Source organism: Stenella coeruleoalba (genome assembly GCF_951394435.1).
Source record: "Stenella coeruleoalba genome assembly, chromosome: 9".
In the NCBI taxonomy this organism is placed as follows: domain Eukaryota; kingdom Metazoa; phylum Chordata; class Mammalia; order Artiodactyla; family Delphinidae; genus Stenella; species Stenella coeruleoalba.
The window spans coordinates 19,294,559-19,311,070 of record NC_137155.1 but is presented as its reverse complement, the minus strand read 5'-3'; the positions used below and the strand labels follow the sequence as shown (position 1 = coordinate 19,311,070).

Genomic DNA, 16,512 nt, shown 5'->3' with positions numbered 1-16,512 from the left:
GTGTATAGGAATGCAAGAGATTTCTGTGCATTAAATTTGTATCCTGAAACCTTACCAAATTCATCGATTAGCTCTAGTAGTTTTCTGGTGGCATCTTTATGATTCTCTATGTATAGTACCATGTCATCTGCAAACAGTGACAATTTTACTTCTTCTTTTCCAATATGTATTCTTTTTATTTCTTTGTCTTCTCTGATTGTCGTGGCTAGGACCTCCAAAACTATGTTGAATAATAGTGGCAAGAGTGGACATCCTTGTCTTGTTCCTGACCTTAGAGGAAATGCTTTCAGTTTTTCACCATTGAGGATGATGTTTGCTGTGGGTTTGTCACATATGGCCTTTATTATGTTGAGGTAGGTTCCCCCTATGCCCACTTTCTGGAGAGTTTTTATCATAAATGGGTGTTGAATTTTGTCAAAAGCTTTTTCTGCATCTATTGAGATGATCATATGGTTTTTATTCTTCAATTTGTTAATATGGTGTATCACATTGATTGATTTGCATATATTGAAGAATCCTTGCATCCCTGGGATAAATCCCACTTGATCATAGTGTATGATCCTTTTAATGTGTTGTTGGATTTTGTTTGCTAGTATTCTGTTGAGGATTTCTGCATCTATATTCATCAGTGATAGGGGTCTGTAATTTTCTTTTTTTGTAGAATCTTTGTCTGGTTTTGGTATCAGGGTGATGGTGGCCTCATAGAATGAGTTTGGGAGTGTTCCTTCCTCTGTAATTTTTTGGGAAGAGTTTGAGAAGGGTGAGTGTTAGCTCTTTTCTAAATGTTTGATAGAATTCACCTGTGAAGCCATCTGGTCTTGGACTTTTGTTTGTTGGAAGATTTTTAATCACAGTTTCAATTTCATTACTTGTGATTGGTCTGTTCATATTTTCTATTTCTTCCTGTTTCAGTCTTGGAAGCATATACCTTACTAAGGATTTGTCCATTTCTTCCACGTTGTCCATTTTATTGGCATAGAGTTCCTTATAGTCGTCTCTTAGAATGCTTTGTATTTCTGCGGTGTCTGTTGTAACTTCTCATTTTCATTTCTAATTTTATTGATTTGAGTCCCCTCCGTCTTTTTCTTGATGAGTCTGGCTAATGGTTTATCAATTTTGTTTATCTTCTCAAAGAACCAGCTTTTAGTTTTATTGATCTCTGCTATTATTTTCTTTGTTTCTATTTCACTTATTTCTGCTCTGATCTTTATGATTTCTTTCCTTCTGCTAACTTTGGGTTTTGTTTGTTCTTCTTTCTCTAGTTCCTTTAGGTGTAATGTTAGATTGCTTATTTGAGATGTTTCTTGTTTCTTAACGTAGGCTTGTATTGCTATAAACTTCCCTCTTAGAACTGCTTTTGCTGCATCCCATAGGTTTTGCATTGTCGTGTTTTCATTGTAATTTGTCTCTAGGTATTTTTTGATTTCCTCTTTGATTTCTTCAGTGATCTCTTGGTTATTTAGTAATGTATTGTTTAGCCTTCGTGTGTTTGTGTTTTTTACGTTTTTCCCGTGTAACTGATTTCTAATCTCATAGCATTGTGGTCAGAAAAGATGCTTGGTATGATTTCAATTTTCTTAAATTTACCGAAGCTTGATTGTGACCCAAGATGTGATCTATCCTGGAGAATGTTCCATGTGCACTTGAGAAGAAAGTGTAATCTGCTGGTTTCGGATGGAATGTCCTATAAACATCAGTTAAATCTATCTGGTCTATTGTGTCATTTAAAGCTTGTGTTTCCTTATTAGTTTTCTGTCTGGATGATTTGTCCGTTGGTGTAAATGAGGTGTTAAAGTCCCCCACCTTTATTGTGTTACTATTTCCTTTTATAGCTGTTCATATTTGCCTTATGTATTGAGGTGCTCCTATGTTGGGTGCATGTATATTTATAATTGTTATGTCTTCTTCTTGGATTGATCCCTTGATCATTATGTAGTGTCCTTCCTTGTCTCTTGTAACCTTCTTTATTTTAAAGTCTATTTTATCTTATATGAGTATTGCTACTCCAGCTTTCTTTTGATTTCCATTTGCATGAAATATCTTTTTCCATCCCCTCGGTTTCAGTCTCTATGCGTCCCTAGGTGTGAAGTGGGTCTCTTGTAAACAGCATATATATATATATATATATATATATATATATATATATATGGTTTTGTTTTTGTATCCATTCAGTAAGCCTGTGTTTTTGGGTTGGAGCATTTAATCCATTCACATTTAAGGTAATTATCGATATGTATGTTCCTATGACCATTTTCTTAATTGTTATGGGTCTGTTATTGTAGGTCCTTTTTCTCTTGTCTCCCTCTTAGAGAAGTTCCTTTAGCATTTGTTGTAGAGCTGGTTTGGTGGTGCTGAATTTTGTTAGCTTTTGCTTGTCTGTAAAGTTTTGATTTCTCTGTCAAATCTGAATGAGATCCTTGCCTGGTAGAGTAATCTTGTTTGTAGGTTCTTCCCTTTCATCATTTTAAATATATCGTGCCACTCCCTTCTGGCTTGTAGAGTTTCTGCTGGGAAATCAGCTGTTAACCTTATGGGAGTTTCCTTGTATGTTATTTGTCATTTTTCCCTTGTTGCTTCCAGTAATTTTTCTTTGTTTTTAATTTTGTCAGTTTGATTACTATGTGTCTCAGTGTGTTTCCCCTTGGGTTTATCCTGCCTGGGACTCTCTGTGCTTCCTGGACTTGGGTGGCTATTTCCTTTCCCATGTTAGGGAAGTTTTTGACTATTATCTCTTCAAATATTTTCTCCAGTCCTTTCTCTCTCTCTTCTCCTCTGGGACCCCTGTAATGCGAATGTTGTTGCATTTAATGCCCCAGATGTCTCTCAGGCTGTCTTCATTTCTTTTCATTTTTTTTCTTTATCCTGTTCCATGGCAGTGAATTCCATCATTCTGTCTTCCAGGTCACTTGTCCATTGTTCTGCCTCAGTTATTCTGCTATTGATTCCTTCTAGTGTATTTTTCATTTCAGTTATTGTATTGTTCATCTGTGTTTGCTTCTTCTTTAATTCTTCTAGGTGTTTGTTCTTTAATTCCTCTAGGTCTTTGTTAAACATTTCCTGCATCTTCTCCATCTTTGCCTCCATTCTTTTTCCGAGGTCCTGGATTATCTTCACCATCATTACTCTGAATTCTTTTTCTGGAAGGTTTCCTATCTCCACTTCATTTAGTTGTTTTTCTGAGGTTTTATCTTGTTCCATCATCTGGTACATAGCCCTCTGCCTTTTCATCTTGTCTATCTTTCTGTGAATGTGGTTTTTGTTCCACAGGCTGCAGGAATGTAGTTCTTCTTGCTTCTGCTGTCTGCTCTCTGGTCTAATCTATTTTCTTTACCACACATATTTACCCTTAAAGTTTTCTATTAACATTAAGAGTTACCCAAGATCTATATCCTCACTCCAAGCAAGTTAAGAACTTTGGCAGTATTTTAATTCCTTCTTCTTCTCTTCTTGTCAGTCTCCCTCTGTACCTCTCATATTGAGGTCATCTGGGCTTTAATTCCAATTTTTATTAAAAATTTTCAATAATCAATACTTTTTTCAGTCTGAACTACAAGCTTTACTTTTTTCCTTGCTCACTCCTCTTTCTTGAATCTATCATATTTCTCTTGGATTAATTTCCAGGTATACATCTTCTAGTAATTCTTTCAGAGAGCATTCAGGAGTAGTAAACTTTCTGAACCCTGTGTGTCTGAAAATTTTTATTTTTCCCCAATACTTGAATGATATTTGACTGGAGGGGAATGTTATGTTCCAAATAATTTTCTCTCATAACATTAAGATAACTGCCTCATTTTATAAAATTATGCTTAGTGTTACTAAGGCAAGTATTACACAGTGAATCTCATCTAGAAGCTTTTAGCATTTCCTCTTTTTTCTGCATTCTAAAGTTTCTCCCTGATGGTCTAGGACTGGATATTTTTCCATCCACCTTGCTAAACATTTTCTTTCTTCTTCTTTTTTAAGTATTGGGAACTTGTCTTCAATTATATTTTTGAATATTTCATTCCACATATTCCCTCTGACCCTTCCTCCTTTTGGAATTCCTATTATTTCTAATGTTAGAAGTACCAATCTCCCCCGTACACTTTACATTTCTTTTTCTTACATCCAATAACCCTAAGTTTTGGAAAGATTTCAAGACTCAAATTTCCAGCTCATTAATTTGTTCTTCAGCTATGTTAATGCTCATATTCAGAGGGAAAAAAACCATTAAATTTGTTTCAACAATCATATATTTTCATTTCTCACATCTCTATTTTTTCCTCACAAAATCTGTTTTAATTTCACAAATGCAGTGTGCTCTCTTATCTCTCTGAAGGTATCAATTATACTTCTTATAAAATCTCCATTTGTTTATTCTGCTACTTCTATTTTCTCAGCTCTTAGTTCTCTAGTTTGATGAATTTTTTTTAATGGAGTGGATTTTCCTCAGATTTGATGATTCTAGACCATTTGCTTAGATTTGTATCTGCTATTCTTCCTTAGTTTTGGTGTAAAAATGCCCACCAATGGGAGCAGATGTGCCCTTGGGTGGGGGGTACCATAGGGGTCCTGGAGGTTTCCAGTTTCCTGGCATTGCCCTGCTTCTCCATTCCAAGTGTCCACATTCATTGTTTGTTCCTAGGGGCAGACATGCCTGCACAGAAGTGTGTGTAGTCAAAGACTCACCTACTTAGCAATCTCGACAGCAGGACTCCAGAGACCCATCTGATTCCTGTGTTCAGTACCTAGGACCCTTTTGTAGTGTGTCATTCAATATATGTTTTGGGTTATAGTTTCCTCCTTCCATCAGATCCTTTTCTCCTCTCTCTTTCTCTCTCTATTTTTTTTTCTTCTTTTGTGCAACACTTCATAATTCCTGACTCAATTAGGGCACACTCTGTTGTCATTATAGATTCATTTGCTTGTTTTCTGTAGTTTCCAAGGATTTGGGGCAGGTGGGGAAGACTAGAGCATGCTGTGTTGATTCAATAGTCTAATATTCAATTATACAGCCATAAAATATGAGATAATGCCATTTGCAGCAACATGGATGTACCTAGAGATTATTACACTAACTGAAATAAGTCATAGACAAATGTCATATGATATAACTTATATGTGGAAGTTAAAAAAATGATACAAATGAACTTATTTACAAAACAGAAATAGACTCACAGCCATAGAAAACAAACTTACGGTTACCAAAGGGGAAAGGTGGGGAGGGATAAATTAGGAGTTTGGGATTAGCAGTTACAAAATACTATATATAGAGACTTCCCTGGCGGTCCAGTGGTTGAGACTTTGCCTGCCAGTGCAGGGAGTGTGGGTTCAATCCCTAGTCGGGGAGCTAAGATCCCACGTGCCTTGTGGCCAAAAAACCAAACCATAAAACAGAAACAATATTGTAACAAATTCAGTAAAGACTTTAAAAATGGTCCACATCAAAAAAATCTTTAAAAAAATACTATATATAGAATAGATAAACAATAAGGTCCTACTGTATAGCAGAGGGAACTATATTCAGTATCTTGTAATAACCTATAATGGAAAAGAATCTGGAAAAAGAAAAGGAAAAAAAAAGGATCTGAAAAAAGAATATATATATATATATATATATATATATATATATATATATATATATGTATAACTGAATCACTTTGCTGTACACCTGAACCTAATACAACATTGTAAATCAACTACACTTCAAAAAAATAGTTTAATATTCATTACATGTGTGGAGCTTCTCTAACATGAATACTTTGGTGACAGCAAAAAAACAGATATTTTTTAAAGTTATCTGAATAGTTAAAAACATACAATGTTTTCATTTGGGATGAAAGACAAGTATACAAATTCCATATTCTAGTAATGTGTTTTTCTACAAAGCCCCCTCCCACCCAAAGACAGCCTCAGATGGGTGAGATATGGTAGTTGCTAACTAGATGTGTTTGTGAGGTTAAGCCAAAGTTCAGAAAGGCTCACATAAATTAACAGTGTATCTATTTAACTTTCTCTCTTGCTGAAGTAACAGATGTGTCTTTAGGAAAAAGAAAAGAAACTTTAAAATCCCACTTAAAATAAACCTATCAACATACAGCTTTATGATGTAAAAGGCAAACAGCTTTTGCATCCTTGTGATCTGAGATCAAATAATTTGACTCAAATGGAAAGAAAACAGGAATATTTGGAAAGTGGTTTCCAAAAAAGTCATAATGACACTGGCTTTTTTTTCTTGCCATTCATATGAAATGTTTTGAAGCTATTATTAGAGAGGACTGCATATTCTTTTTTCTCTCTCATAATTCTTTTTTTTTTTTTTTTTTTTTTTTTTTTTTTTGCGGTACACGGGCCTCTCACTGCTGTGGCCTCTCCCGTTGCGGAGCACAGGCTCCGGACGCGCAGGCTCAGCGGCCGTGGCTCACGGGCCCAGCCGCTCCACGGCATGTGGGATCCTCCCGGACTGGGGCACGAACCCATGTCCCCTGCATCGGCAGGCAGACTCTCAACCACTGCGCCACCAGAGAAGCCCTCTCTCATAATTCTTATGGGAGAAAAATATAGTTAAACGAGATGAAAATATTATATCCATATTAATAATCTAATTTTTCTGTCTTAAAAGAAAGTGACCTCAAAGCTACAATCCAATCAATTTAATTGGTCACTCTTGAATAGAGTGGGGATTTACCACCTACATTTTATGTCTATTTTAGCATGTGAGCTTTTGATGATAAATTCTGTGGGTGGTGATGGCTGAGGGGAGGAATGAGACAAATATTCAGTAAATCTGGCTGATAAAACACAACAAGAATTTCACTACCAAGTTCCTAATCTGTGTTTCTTTGTCAGCTCGTACCCTAGGTAAAAATGCTTCATGTTAATTTGATTGTGACAGGATTTTTTCCCTGGAGCTTTGATTATAAATTATTATAACAGCTTTCTTTCTCAGATCAATAAAGCATCGTTTGGGAATGCGTGGATGTGGAGAGGGGGCACACACACACACATTCACATACAACGCTATGGATTAAAGCAGCATTTTACCATCATCCCCAAACAGAGAAAACACTAGATAGTCTCATTATCCTTTTATACCTTTTTAAATAATATAATGCCAATGTGGATGAATGGTTCACCAGATGAGAGCACAAATGAGGTAGTTCTGAGGGGGGCGGTGTGGTCTGATATCCTAGGGGAAAAGCTACAAATAAACCCAAGGTGTGTTTGCTAGAATAATTAAGCTGCTTTTAGAATTAAGGTGAATTAATTGTGTTCTAATTAGAGTGGCACAGGTGCTTTTGTTGAGCACATTATTCTACCTTATTGGAACAGAAATCTGCTGACAATGTCACAGCCTGAAAGTATTGGCCTCTTATCTGTGACTAAAACCTGATATATCTCAGTACTGAGAAGTGGCCAAAGAAACCACCTGAGTCACTGAGCGAATGGAATTTGCACTGATGTTCCTCTGTATCTGTGTTGAATTTAGCTCTTTTTTTAAGCATAAATACTTTTAGTTCATTTTGTTTGTTTTGGGAGATGAATATTTTGGTTTAGCCACAAATTCTCACATCAGTAGTGCTCTGAGATAGCAGAATGTCTGATCTGTTAATTGGAATATATTTTTTGCCAGCTATTTTTCTGGATTAGCACATTAATTTTCTAAAATGTGCTTGGTTTCTTCTAATATCAAATCTATTCCTTTCTAAGCTTAATTCATAAAGGTGTTTTTGTGTGTGTTTGTACTAAGTCTCCACTAATGTTAGTAGCAGAGAGCTGTATGGACCATTAATCCATCCAGTAAGCATTCTTTTGTTCTTTTATAGATGCTTTTTGATAATACAACAAGCTAAAACAAAGAAGAGGGCATTCTAGGAGAGGGAATATGTGGATATGAAGGCCATAGGTAAAAATAAATTGTATCTCTTCCCAAAAGAATAAGAGGACATTAGGACTTCGAGGAAAGAGATAACTTGGTAACTAGCTAGCCAGCTAGCTACATAAATAACAGGAAAGGGTTCACGCATGTATCAGAATGGTACCACTGGAGACTTGTGTTTCTCTCTCTGCTTTAGTGGGATGGAGACTGGGTATCTGGACAACACTGTGGCATCATTTGTGTTCCTAGAGGATGTAGGTCTCACTGAAGAAAATGACCTACAACTGCTGCATAGGTGGTATTAGCTTGGAGAGGTGAAGGAGTGGAGGTCACGAGTCTCTGGTGCTTCAAAATTTGGGACCCTCTCATAGGCAGTTAAGCTCCATCATCAGGAAAGGGATTTGAATTGGTCTTTTATATCAGGGGTCAGAAGGAAAGAACTGATATGGTGATGTAAAGCTGGTGATGGATCTTTTATCTCTAGAAGGTAGGTAAAGAAGACTTGGCATGCACTGTCAAAGTTCTAGACCCCATCAAAGCCCATGGGTCTCTGAGGGGAGTGGAATGAGCCCTATGTAATACAAGGGCTACAAAGGAAAGCAGCCAGGTTCCTGGGGAGATCCTGGACACGAGAGAGAGGAACAATGGTTGCTGGTCCCTCAAGGAGACACCACAGCCACACTGGACATGGCACTTCAAGAGTGACAGGAACCTTGAAAGAGAAGGTTCTGTGGACTGAAGGGCTTGTGCATCACTGCTAGGCTTGGAAAGGTCAATAGTGCACCCTTGAGGGGGTGGGGTCCCTCAAAGTGTCAGTCTCCTTCAGAGGCTTCCCACAGCTGGACTTCCCTGAGGTGGGGAAGAGCAGGGCTGGGTCAGCTGCTGTAGAAATCTAGCTTTCAACAGTGAGAGACCTTGATGTGGCAGCAGAAGGTCAAGAAGCAGTAGCAGTGGCTTAGGCTGCTGGTCAGACTTCCCTTTTATTGGGTCCAAATGCAGCTTCTGGGCAATGCATAGGAAGTGGGGAACCCAAGAGGTCATCAATAGTGGCCTTCTCTCCCCTCTGACACTTAGAATCCCATTCAATTTTGATTGAATTGTTGAGATCAGAGGGACGTGACTATCTCAAATGTTGTGTTCTGGGAAAGTTCCTCGTAGTTAAGCACTAAATTATTGCTATTTCATATCCATCATGAAATTACACTTTATGTTAATTTCATTCATCTTCATCATAGTCTTAGAAAACATACACTAAACAGCAGTAAGGACCTGGTGTTATGATTACAAGTGTACACTGCAAAAAAAAAAAAAAAAAAAAAAAAAAAAAGCCAGGTGCAAACCAGAGAATTTCTAGAATTTCTTTCCAATTCATACTACCTTATGAATTTTGTTTCTCTGAACCTATTAATTTTTTTCAACTTGAATTTCTGAAAGTGCTACTCAATTAATAGGAAATATCTTAGGGTCACTGGACCCAGAAGAAGTCACATAGTTCAGAATGGCCAGAAAATACTACCACCAAACCATCCTCATTGTTTCAACCTCAACCCCATATTCTTTCTTTAAATATCTCTCAGGGACTTCCCTGGTGGTCCAGTGGTTAAGAATCCCCCTTCCAATGCAGGGGACGCAGGTTTGATCCCTGGTCAGGGAACTAAGATTCCCACATGCTGCAGGGCAACTAAGCCCACACGCCACAACTAGAGAGCCTGCACACTACAACTAGAGAGCCCATGTGTCACAACTAAAGAGCCCATGTGCTTTGGAGCCCGCACACCACAACTAAGAGAAGCCCACACACCTCAACTAAGACTCGACACAGCCAAAAATTAAAAAATTTAAAAATATTTTAAAAAAATCTCTCAAAGATTAAATTTTACCCCCTAAATCAATTTTTACAGATCACAGCCACACTCCACTGAAAATCAGGTAACAGCATCTATAAATCTCAGACCCCAGGAAGACAACTGAAAGTTTCAATATAAAAGTAGTGGAAAGATTTTATATTCTATACGCATTGAAAAATAAAACACATTTTCCCAGTAAAAGCTGAAGAAACAAAGATGAGATATAAGTGATTCAACTGAAGTTAAAAGGTATTTGCAATCACAAAAATTAGTATGCATAAAAATAGCTGATTACTTAATAAAGAATGTTTAACATAAGTGTACCCCTTTTGGCTTGTCTATGATAAGGATCACCAGTATTAAGTATACTTTTGCTATTTAACAATATGCATTTAAAATATTTCCAGTGGAATAAACGTAAGTGCTATACACAGCATGGGAGATAATGATTACTTACCCTGTAGGCTGGCTCTCAAATTCTTCTGACCACTGCTCTTGAATATCCTCTGTAGAAAGATCTACATCCCGGGTGGTGGCAAAATTGAACTCACTGCCTTCATTTCCATGGAAATAAATGGAGTTCCCATCTGACTGACAGCTATGCTGTAGATAAAAAGAGAGCATGGGGTGTCTGTTGAATTGGTTTTGTAGCTATATCTGTCTTACTCATGTATAATTAGAGTTTTTAGAAAACTCATTATGTTATTCCCTCTATGGTGGACTCCAAAATCAAAAGAAATCGTTACCTCTTTTTTTTTGGTCTTGTTTAATTCAATTACAGTTTCTCTCTAGCTTATTAAGTTATCACAAAAAAGGAGTCAAGAGGCCATTTGAGCTTTGCCACCTCAGCCTTCAGTATGAAACAAGAATATTTTAATTGGCATAATTTCCCATCTTTACCACAGTCCTTGTTGTGGGAATTAAGTGTGATAATGACTTGTCATATATTTTCAATACTGTGGTTACAGGCTAAATCACACTGACCTTTTCAATATTCCATATATTTCTGGCTTGCCATTCAAGCCTTTCACAATTTGTCTATAAATGGGATATGAGCCGAATAGCTTGCTAATCAAAACATGGAATACAGAAAAGGTCAAAGTAATCCCTGATATGATCATATATTCTCAGCCAGCTTTTGAGTAAAAGTGTCTGACAAGACCTAGGAAGTGCATGATGTCCCCAAGGAGGAGATCATAAACAACAAACTTTGTTATTCTCCAAAAGAACACCAGGCTTACAAAGAATAAAGAAAAATAATTTTTTGTGATGCTTTTTTTATAATCTACATTTTTTCAGCTTAAAGTGAATAGTCAAAGGCAAGATCCAACTCTGGAGCTGAGTAAACTGAGTATTTAGTTTTAAAAAATATGATAAGTTTTTGCATTAATCATTTTTTGGTAATGTCACACATAGAGAAATGCTAAAAAATGAAAAGACCAAACATTCTTTTAAGTTTTATATACTCTTAAAATAGGAATGAAGAAAAATAACTGGACAGAGAGTATCAGTTGGGCCCAGTGACGGTAAGTTCTGCAGGGCAGGGGTCATGTCCCTGTATTCCAGGTTTTAGCACAGTGCTTGGCATATGGTAGGAATTCAAAAATATTTGTTGAGTAATTCAATAAATGAATGATATGGTTATGCCTTTCAGGTAATTAACTAATCTGTTATGGAGAACTCATGATGTAGTAAGCGTTAAGGAAGGTACTGGAGGGAAGGGGTTTATAAGAGTATAATAATATCCAATCTTTGCTCTACAAAATTACAGTCTAGTTGATATTTATCAAAGGCAGCATATGGAAAGCTAATGAGTGGAGGAAAGTAGGAATCACTGTGTCCAGGGCTCTAGATGTGCAGGCTTCATGTATGAGCAGGTCTTCAATTGGCTTTAAAGGACTGAGAAAAATCCAAGTTGGATGACAAATATGAATAAATTACATAGGTGATAAGTAGGCATAATTTTGAGAATTAGACTGGAGCCTGACCGTAAAGGATCTTAAATGGTAATCTAAGAGATCTCTGCAACATGCCATCAGCAGTGATGGTCTAAAATAGAGCAGTGATGTGTGCAAAGAAATGTTTTATGACTATTAAACTAATTATGGCAGGTAAAATCAATGGGGAGGGATATCAGACTTCTATACTGAAAGAGTAAAAAAGCTTTCAGAAGCTTCCAGAAGTTCAAGAGAATTGGAGCATATGATCTTGGGGGAGTCATTTCACAGCACTAAGACGTAAGGCATACCCACTGGGCCTGCCATCAGCTTAGATAATACTGTAGTGTGTGGCAGGCTTCACCTGCCTGAGGCTCTTCTTCACACCACAATGAGTACAGATTATTCACGGATGTTAAATTGAGCTCATTATATATGATCCTTAACCCAGATACATTGATCAAAACTAGGATTCAGGGCTTCCTTGGTGGTGCAGTGGTTGGGGGTCCGCCTGCCGGTGCAGGGGGTGCGGGTTCGTGCCCCGGTCCGGGAAGGTCCCGCGTGCCGCGTGAGCCGTGGCCGCTGGGCCTGCGCGTCCGGAGCCTGTGCTCCGCAATGGGAGGGGCCGCAGCAGTGAGAGGCCCGCGTACCGCAAAACAAAACAAAACAAAACAAAACAAAAACTAGGATTCAGTTTATTTAGACAATAGATTTTAGAAGTTTCACTACAAAAAGAAAAGTTGTAACTACGTGAAGTGATGGATATGTTAACTAACATTATTGTGGTAATTATTCTGCATTAAATACATCTATCAAAAAACCCCAAAAAACAAAACAGTAAATAGAAACTGTCAAGCAAGGACAAACCCAAGGATCCTCTACTACTATGCACTCTGTAAAGATAATGAATGCTAACTAGAATAACAAAGATTACTTTCCTAATAATAAATCCACCGAGCTCTAAATAGTGGTTTTCACAGTTATCTTCCCATTCTGGAATCCTGAACAACTATGGCCTATGTTTACTTAGAATTAATATAAGGACTCTGACACTGATGCAAATGACATTAGGTCATTGTCCAAGGAAAGGGCATATATGAAATATCTATACATGTGAAAACAGAATAGTCTATATTACAATTTAAAAGGATATATTTGTGTAATGAAAAGAGTGACTTGCTTAACATAAAAGCTTGGTCATTTCTGGCTAAACATCAATTTAATTATTTCCATTTTGATTCTGTTTACCTCAGAATTATTTGTTAATATTTTAAGACTGTGTTATACATAACTATGCTTTGCTACTCTTCCAAGATTTATATTATTAACATATTTGATGCATATTTTAATTTAGTTGAGATAGAAAATTTATGTAAAGAAACACATCATTATGAAACTGAATACCATACTGTTAAACTCACTTTACAAAATTAAAATGAGTTGGTGTTTTAGAAAAACTGAAGTTTTTTTTTTAAAGATTTATTTATTATTTATTTATTTTTGGCTGCGTTGGGTCTTAGTTGCGGCACACAGGATCGTCGTTGTGGTGCGTGGGCTTCTCTCTAGTTGTGGCATGCAGTTTTTCCCTTCTCCAGTTGTGGCGCGCAGGCTCTAGGGCGCGTGGGCTCTGTAGTTTGCGGCACTTGGGCTCTCTAGTTGAGGCGTGCGGGCTCAGTAGTGTGGTGCATGGGCTTAGTTGCCCCACGGCATGTGGGATCTTAGTTCCCCAACCACGGATCGAACCTGCGTCCCCTGCATTGGAAGGCAGATTCTTCACCACTGGACCCCCAAGGAAGTCCCTTAAGTATATTTTAAAGGATCTTTTTGTTAGTTATTTGGCTGTTACCAAATACATTTGGTAGTTTAGTAGATCATTTGTAATTATACAACTATTAAAAACTGGCTATCAAAAATATATTTTTTATATTTAATATTGTATCTATATGAAATGATGGATGTTCACTAAACACTGTGTTAATCATTTCAGGTATGTTAGTCAAATCATTATGTTGTACACCTTAAACTTCTACGGTGTTGTATATCAATTATATTTCAATAAAAGTGGAAGAAAAAAATTAGCTATCAATATACCTTTCTGTCATTATAACTGCTAGCGCCAGTGTATGAAATACAAGTAATATTTACCATAACAAGTATGAAGAAAACAACCTGAAAAAAATGAACACTCATTTTGAGTGTTAACCAATTTTCATAATTGCAAATCTAAAAACTAGTAGGATGTCTTTGCCAAGTTTCCATGAAGGACAGCATGGTATAGTTTTTTACATAGTTTATTTTTATAGGGAAGGAGCTGTTCTTCACCAATTGGCAGTAAAAGGACAATACTCGAAGTCTAAATTCAAACAAACAGGGCAGTGGTTTATAACAGTCAGTGCTGGACTTGCACTGAAACATCTTAACCCTGTCTGTCGAGTTTAGGGGAAGATTCATATTCCACTCTATTCTCTCTTCCCAAATGGGCCCAATGCCCTTTTGGGTGTGGAGGGGGAAAAGTATTGCTCTTTGAATGTTTTCTTCATCATAGTCTTAGTACATCAACACATTGCTAAAGAAAGTCTGTGACAGACCCAAAGCGAACAGCCACAGCTCAGCGTGAAGTGAATCAAATCCCCCTGTCTCTTAGCAGGATGGGGCTGCCAATTTCAGGGCAGCAGGGCCTGGAGATGCACTGAGTGCACACACTACAATGGACGGCTTGCTCTGCTCCCTACCATGCTAAGGAGATCAGGACATAATTTCTGCCTCAGCCATTATGAGTAGAACAGATGTTTTCAAGGTTTGGAGTAAGGGTAATATAAGCCAGCTGGGTACTATTGGGACTATAAAATAGGGGATAGTCTGTGCAAAACTGGTGAATTACTGAGCCATTTGAGCAGGAATGGGCCTACCAAGAAGTTGATTATGTATAATCCTTATATTTAGGAATCCTGGGAAAGATAGGGGGCCAGTCAGGGTTCTCCTTCTGAGGATTCCTGCATCAATTACAAGGCTAGTTAGAGTTTTACATTAATTCTACTTTAGAATTGGTCACAGGGGGCTCAGTGTCTTAGTATTGGACTGGTTTCCCAGATGCTCTCCAAACTAAGAATTTATGCCTGACTACATTCAGATTGAGATAGAGCCCCTGTGCTTCTGCTTGTTTGAGATTGCATCTCTGCCTCTGAATGGAAATCCACCACCTGTGTGGGTAGGGGTGCTTGAACTTTCCCCTAGAACCCAATTCAATTAATTTAGCACTTACATGAGCTGAGGTGATTAAGGTTAGAAAAAAACCCCAAATACTGGAAACCAAAAACATTCTTGACAAAGAATGAAAACTCAGTTACTGTCCATCCTCAAGGAGTTTGGGGATTGGAATCAGAAGGCATGTTCCGATGCATTTTCTCTACTGAATGGCTACATGGTTTTGCACAACTCATTTAACCCATCTAGGCCTGTTTCTTAGGCTGTGGAATGGGGCCAATAATATCTATTTCCTAGAGACGCTGTTAGAAGCACAAATTATATTTTATGTGGAAGTATTTTTTTGAAATCTCTAAGTGGTATAAAATAATTGTTATTTTATTTCTAAATATGCACTTTTCCACAAATTTCTAAATATGCACTATTATATTCCCTTTGCAATATATACCCTTGGCAGTAGGTTATAGAGAAATAGAATATTTAAATCTATTTTAAATTGTTTCTCATTAGACTAGTCACTAAAATTCTTCAGATCAACTTAAAACCTTTAGTAAAATGTAAAAGAATATGTTGCACAATACAATATGGTAAAATACTACAAACATTCATTCATTTTCAGGGCATACTGAACCATCAATTAGAACTTTAAAAGTTCTCCAAACTTTGGCAGATTACCAAACATTTTCCTTAGGAAAACTTAATAATGCAAGATGTGTGCCGCCACTTTTCTTACAGATGAAATGTATATCTATGTATTTATGTTAAAGAGCCAAACAAAATGTGAACTGAAAGAATTTCAGAAAGTTGCTCTCAGTGATTTTAATACCCAGCTGTTTTTGTTCAGCATCTATTCAAACTCATGTCATTTGCGAGACAATTAAAATCTAAACAACTTCGTAAGACAGTTAAATGTCTAACTCTGTGAGATACGTGAGCTTTAATATGACAAGAAGAATACTTTGGAATTCAGGGCTACTTTATTTTGAGTATGGTAAAAATATAGCAGGTTTTCTTGAGTAAATGATTACAAATAACATGTGACTTCCTGAGTCTTAGCTTTTTTTTTTTTTAACTGTTGAATTGGAGACAGTTTTAATAACTGAAACGTCCAGCATAAATGAGGGTACAAGAAAAGAAGACTCTATTGGTTAGGATATAAATTGACAGGATTATTTTGGTTGAATAATTTCACAGTATCTATTTTAAAATTTTAGTGTTTAATGCAACTGTACCCAGAAATTCTACTTCTAGGTATCTGTGCTATAGACAAAAATAGCATGAGTGCTTGAAAATATATGTACAAGGCTGTTTACCACAGCATTTCTTGTTATAGGAAAAAAAGAGGACAAATTTCCATAAATAAGGAATACTTAAATGAATTACAGTAGAGCCACATGATGAATACTACACAAACATGAAAAAGAACAAAATTGATCTGGAAGGTGGATGAGCTGCTATCTTAAGTGGAAAACACAATTAACAGAACATATTATCATGTGAGTCTTAGCTTTTGACTGACTTATGGTGAGTATATATCAGGTAATTAAGAATTTATTTTTGGTAAAATAAAGGTATAAATTCTGCAGATGGCTCTATATATTTCTTTCTATCCCTAGCCTTCCTAATTACATTAATGATGATGTTAATTATCATTATTTTTACTTCA

At 36.8% G+C, this 16,512-nt stretch overlaps 1 protein-coding gene across 5 annotated transcripts in view; it reads right to left on the bottom strand.

The window, feature by feature from the left end:
• The window catches only part of RELN (reelin), a 697,060-nt gene that overhangs the window by 194,237 nt on the left and 486,311 nt on the right, over nucleotides 1–16,512 (bottom strand). For all 5 annotated transcript variants that reach the window (XM_079932058.1, XM_079932060.1, XM_079932059.1 and 2 more), the window contains one exon: nucleotides 10,163–10,308. In XM_079932058.1, coding sequence (XP_079788184.1) covers nucleotides 10,163–10,308 — 146 coding nt within the window. The remainder of the gene's footprint in view (nucleotides 1–10,162; nucleotides 10,309–16,512) is intronic.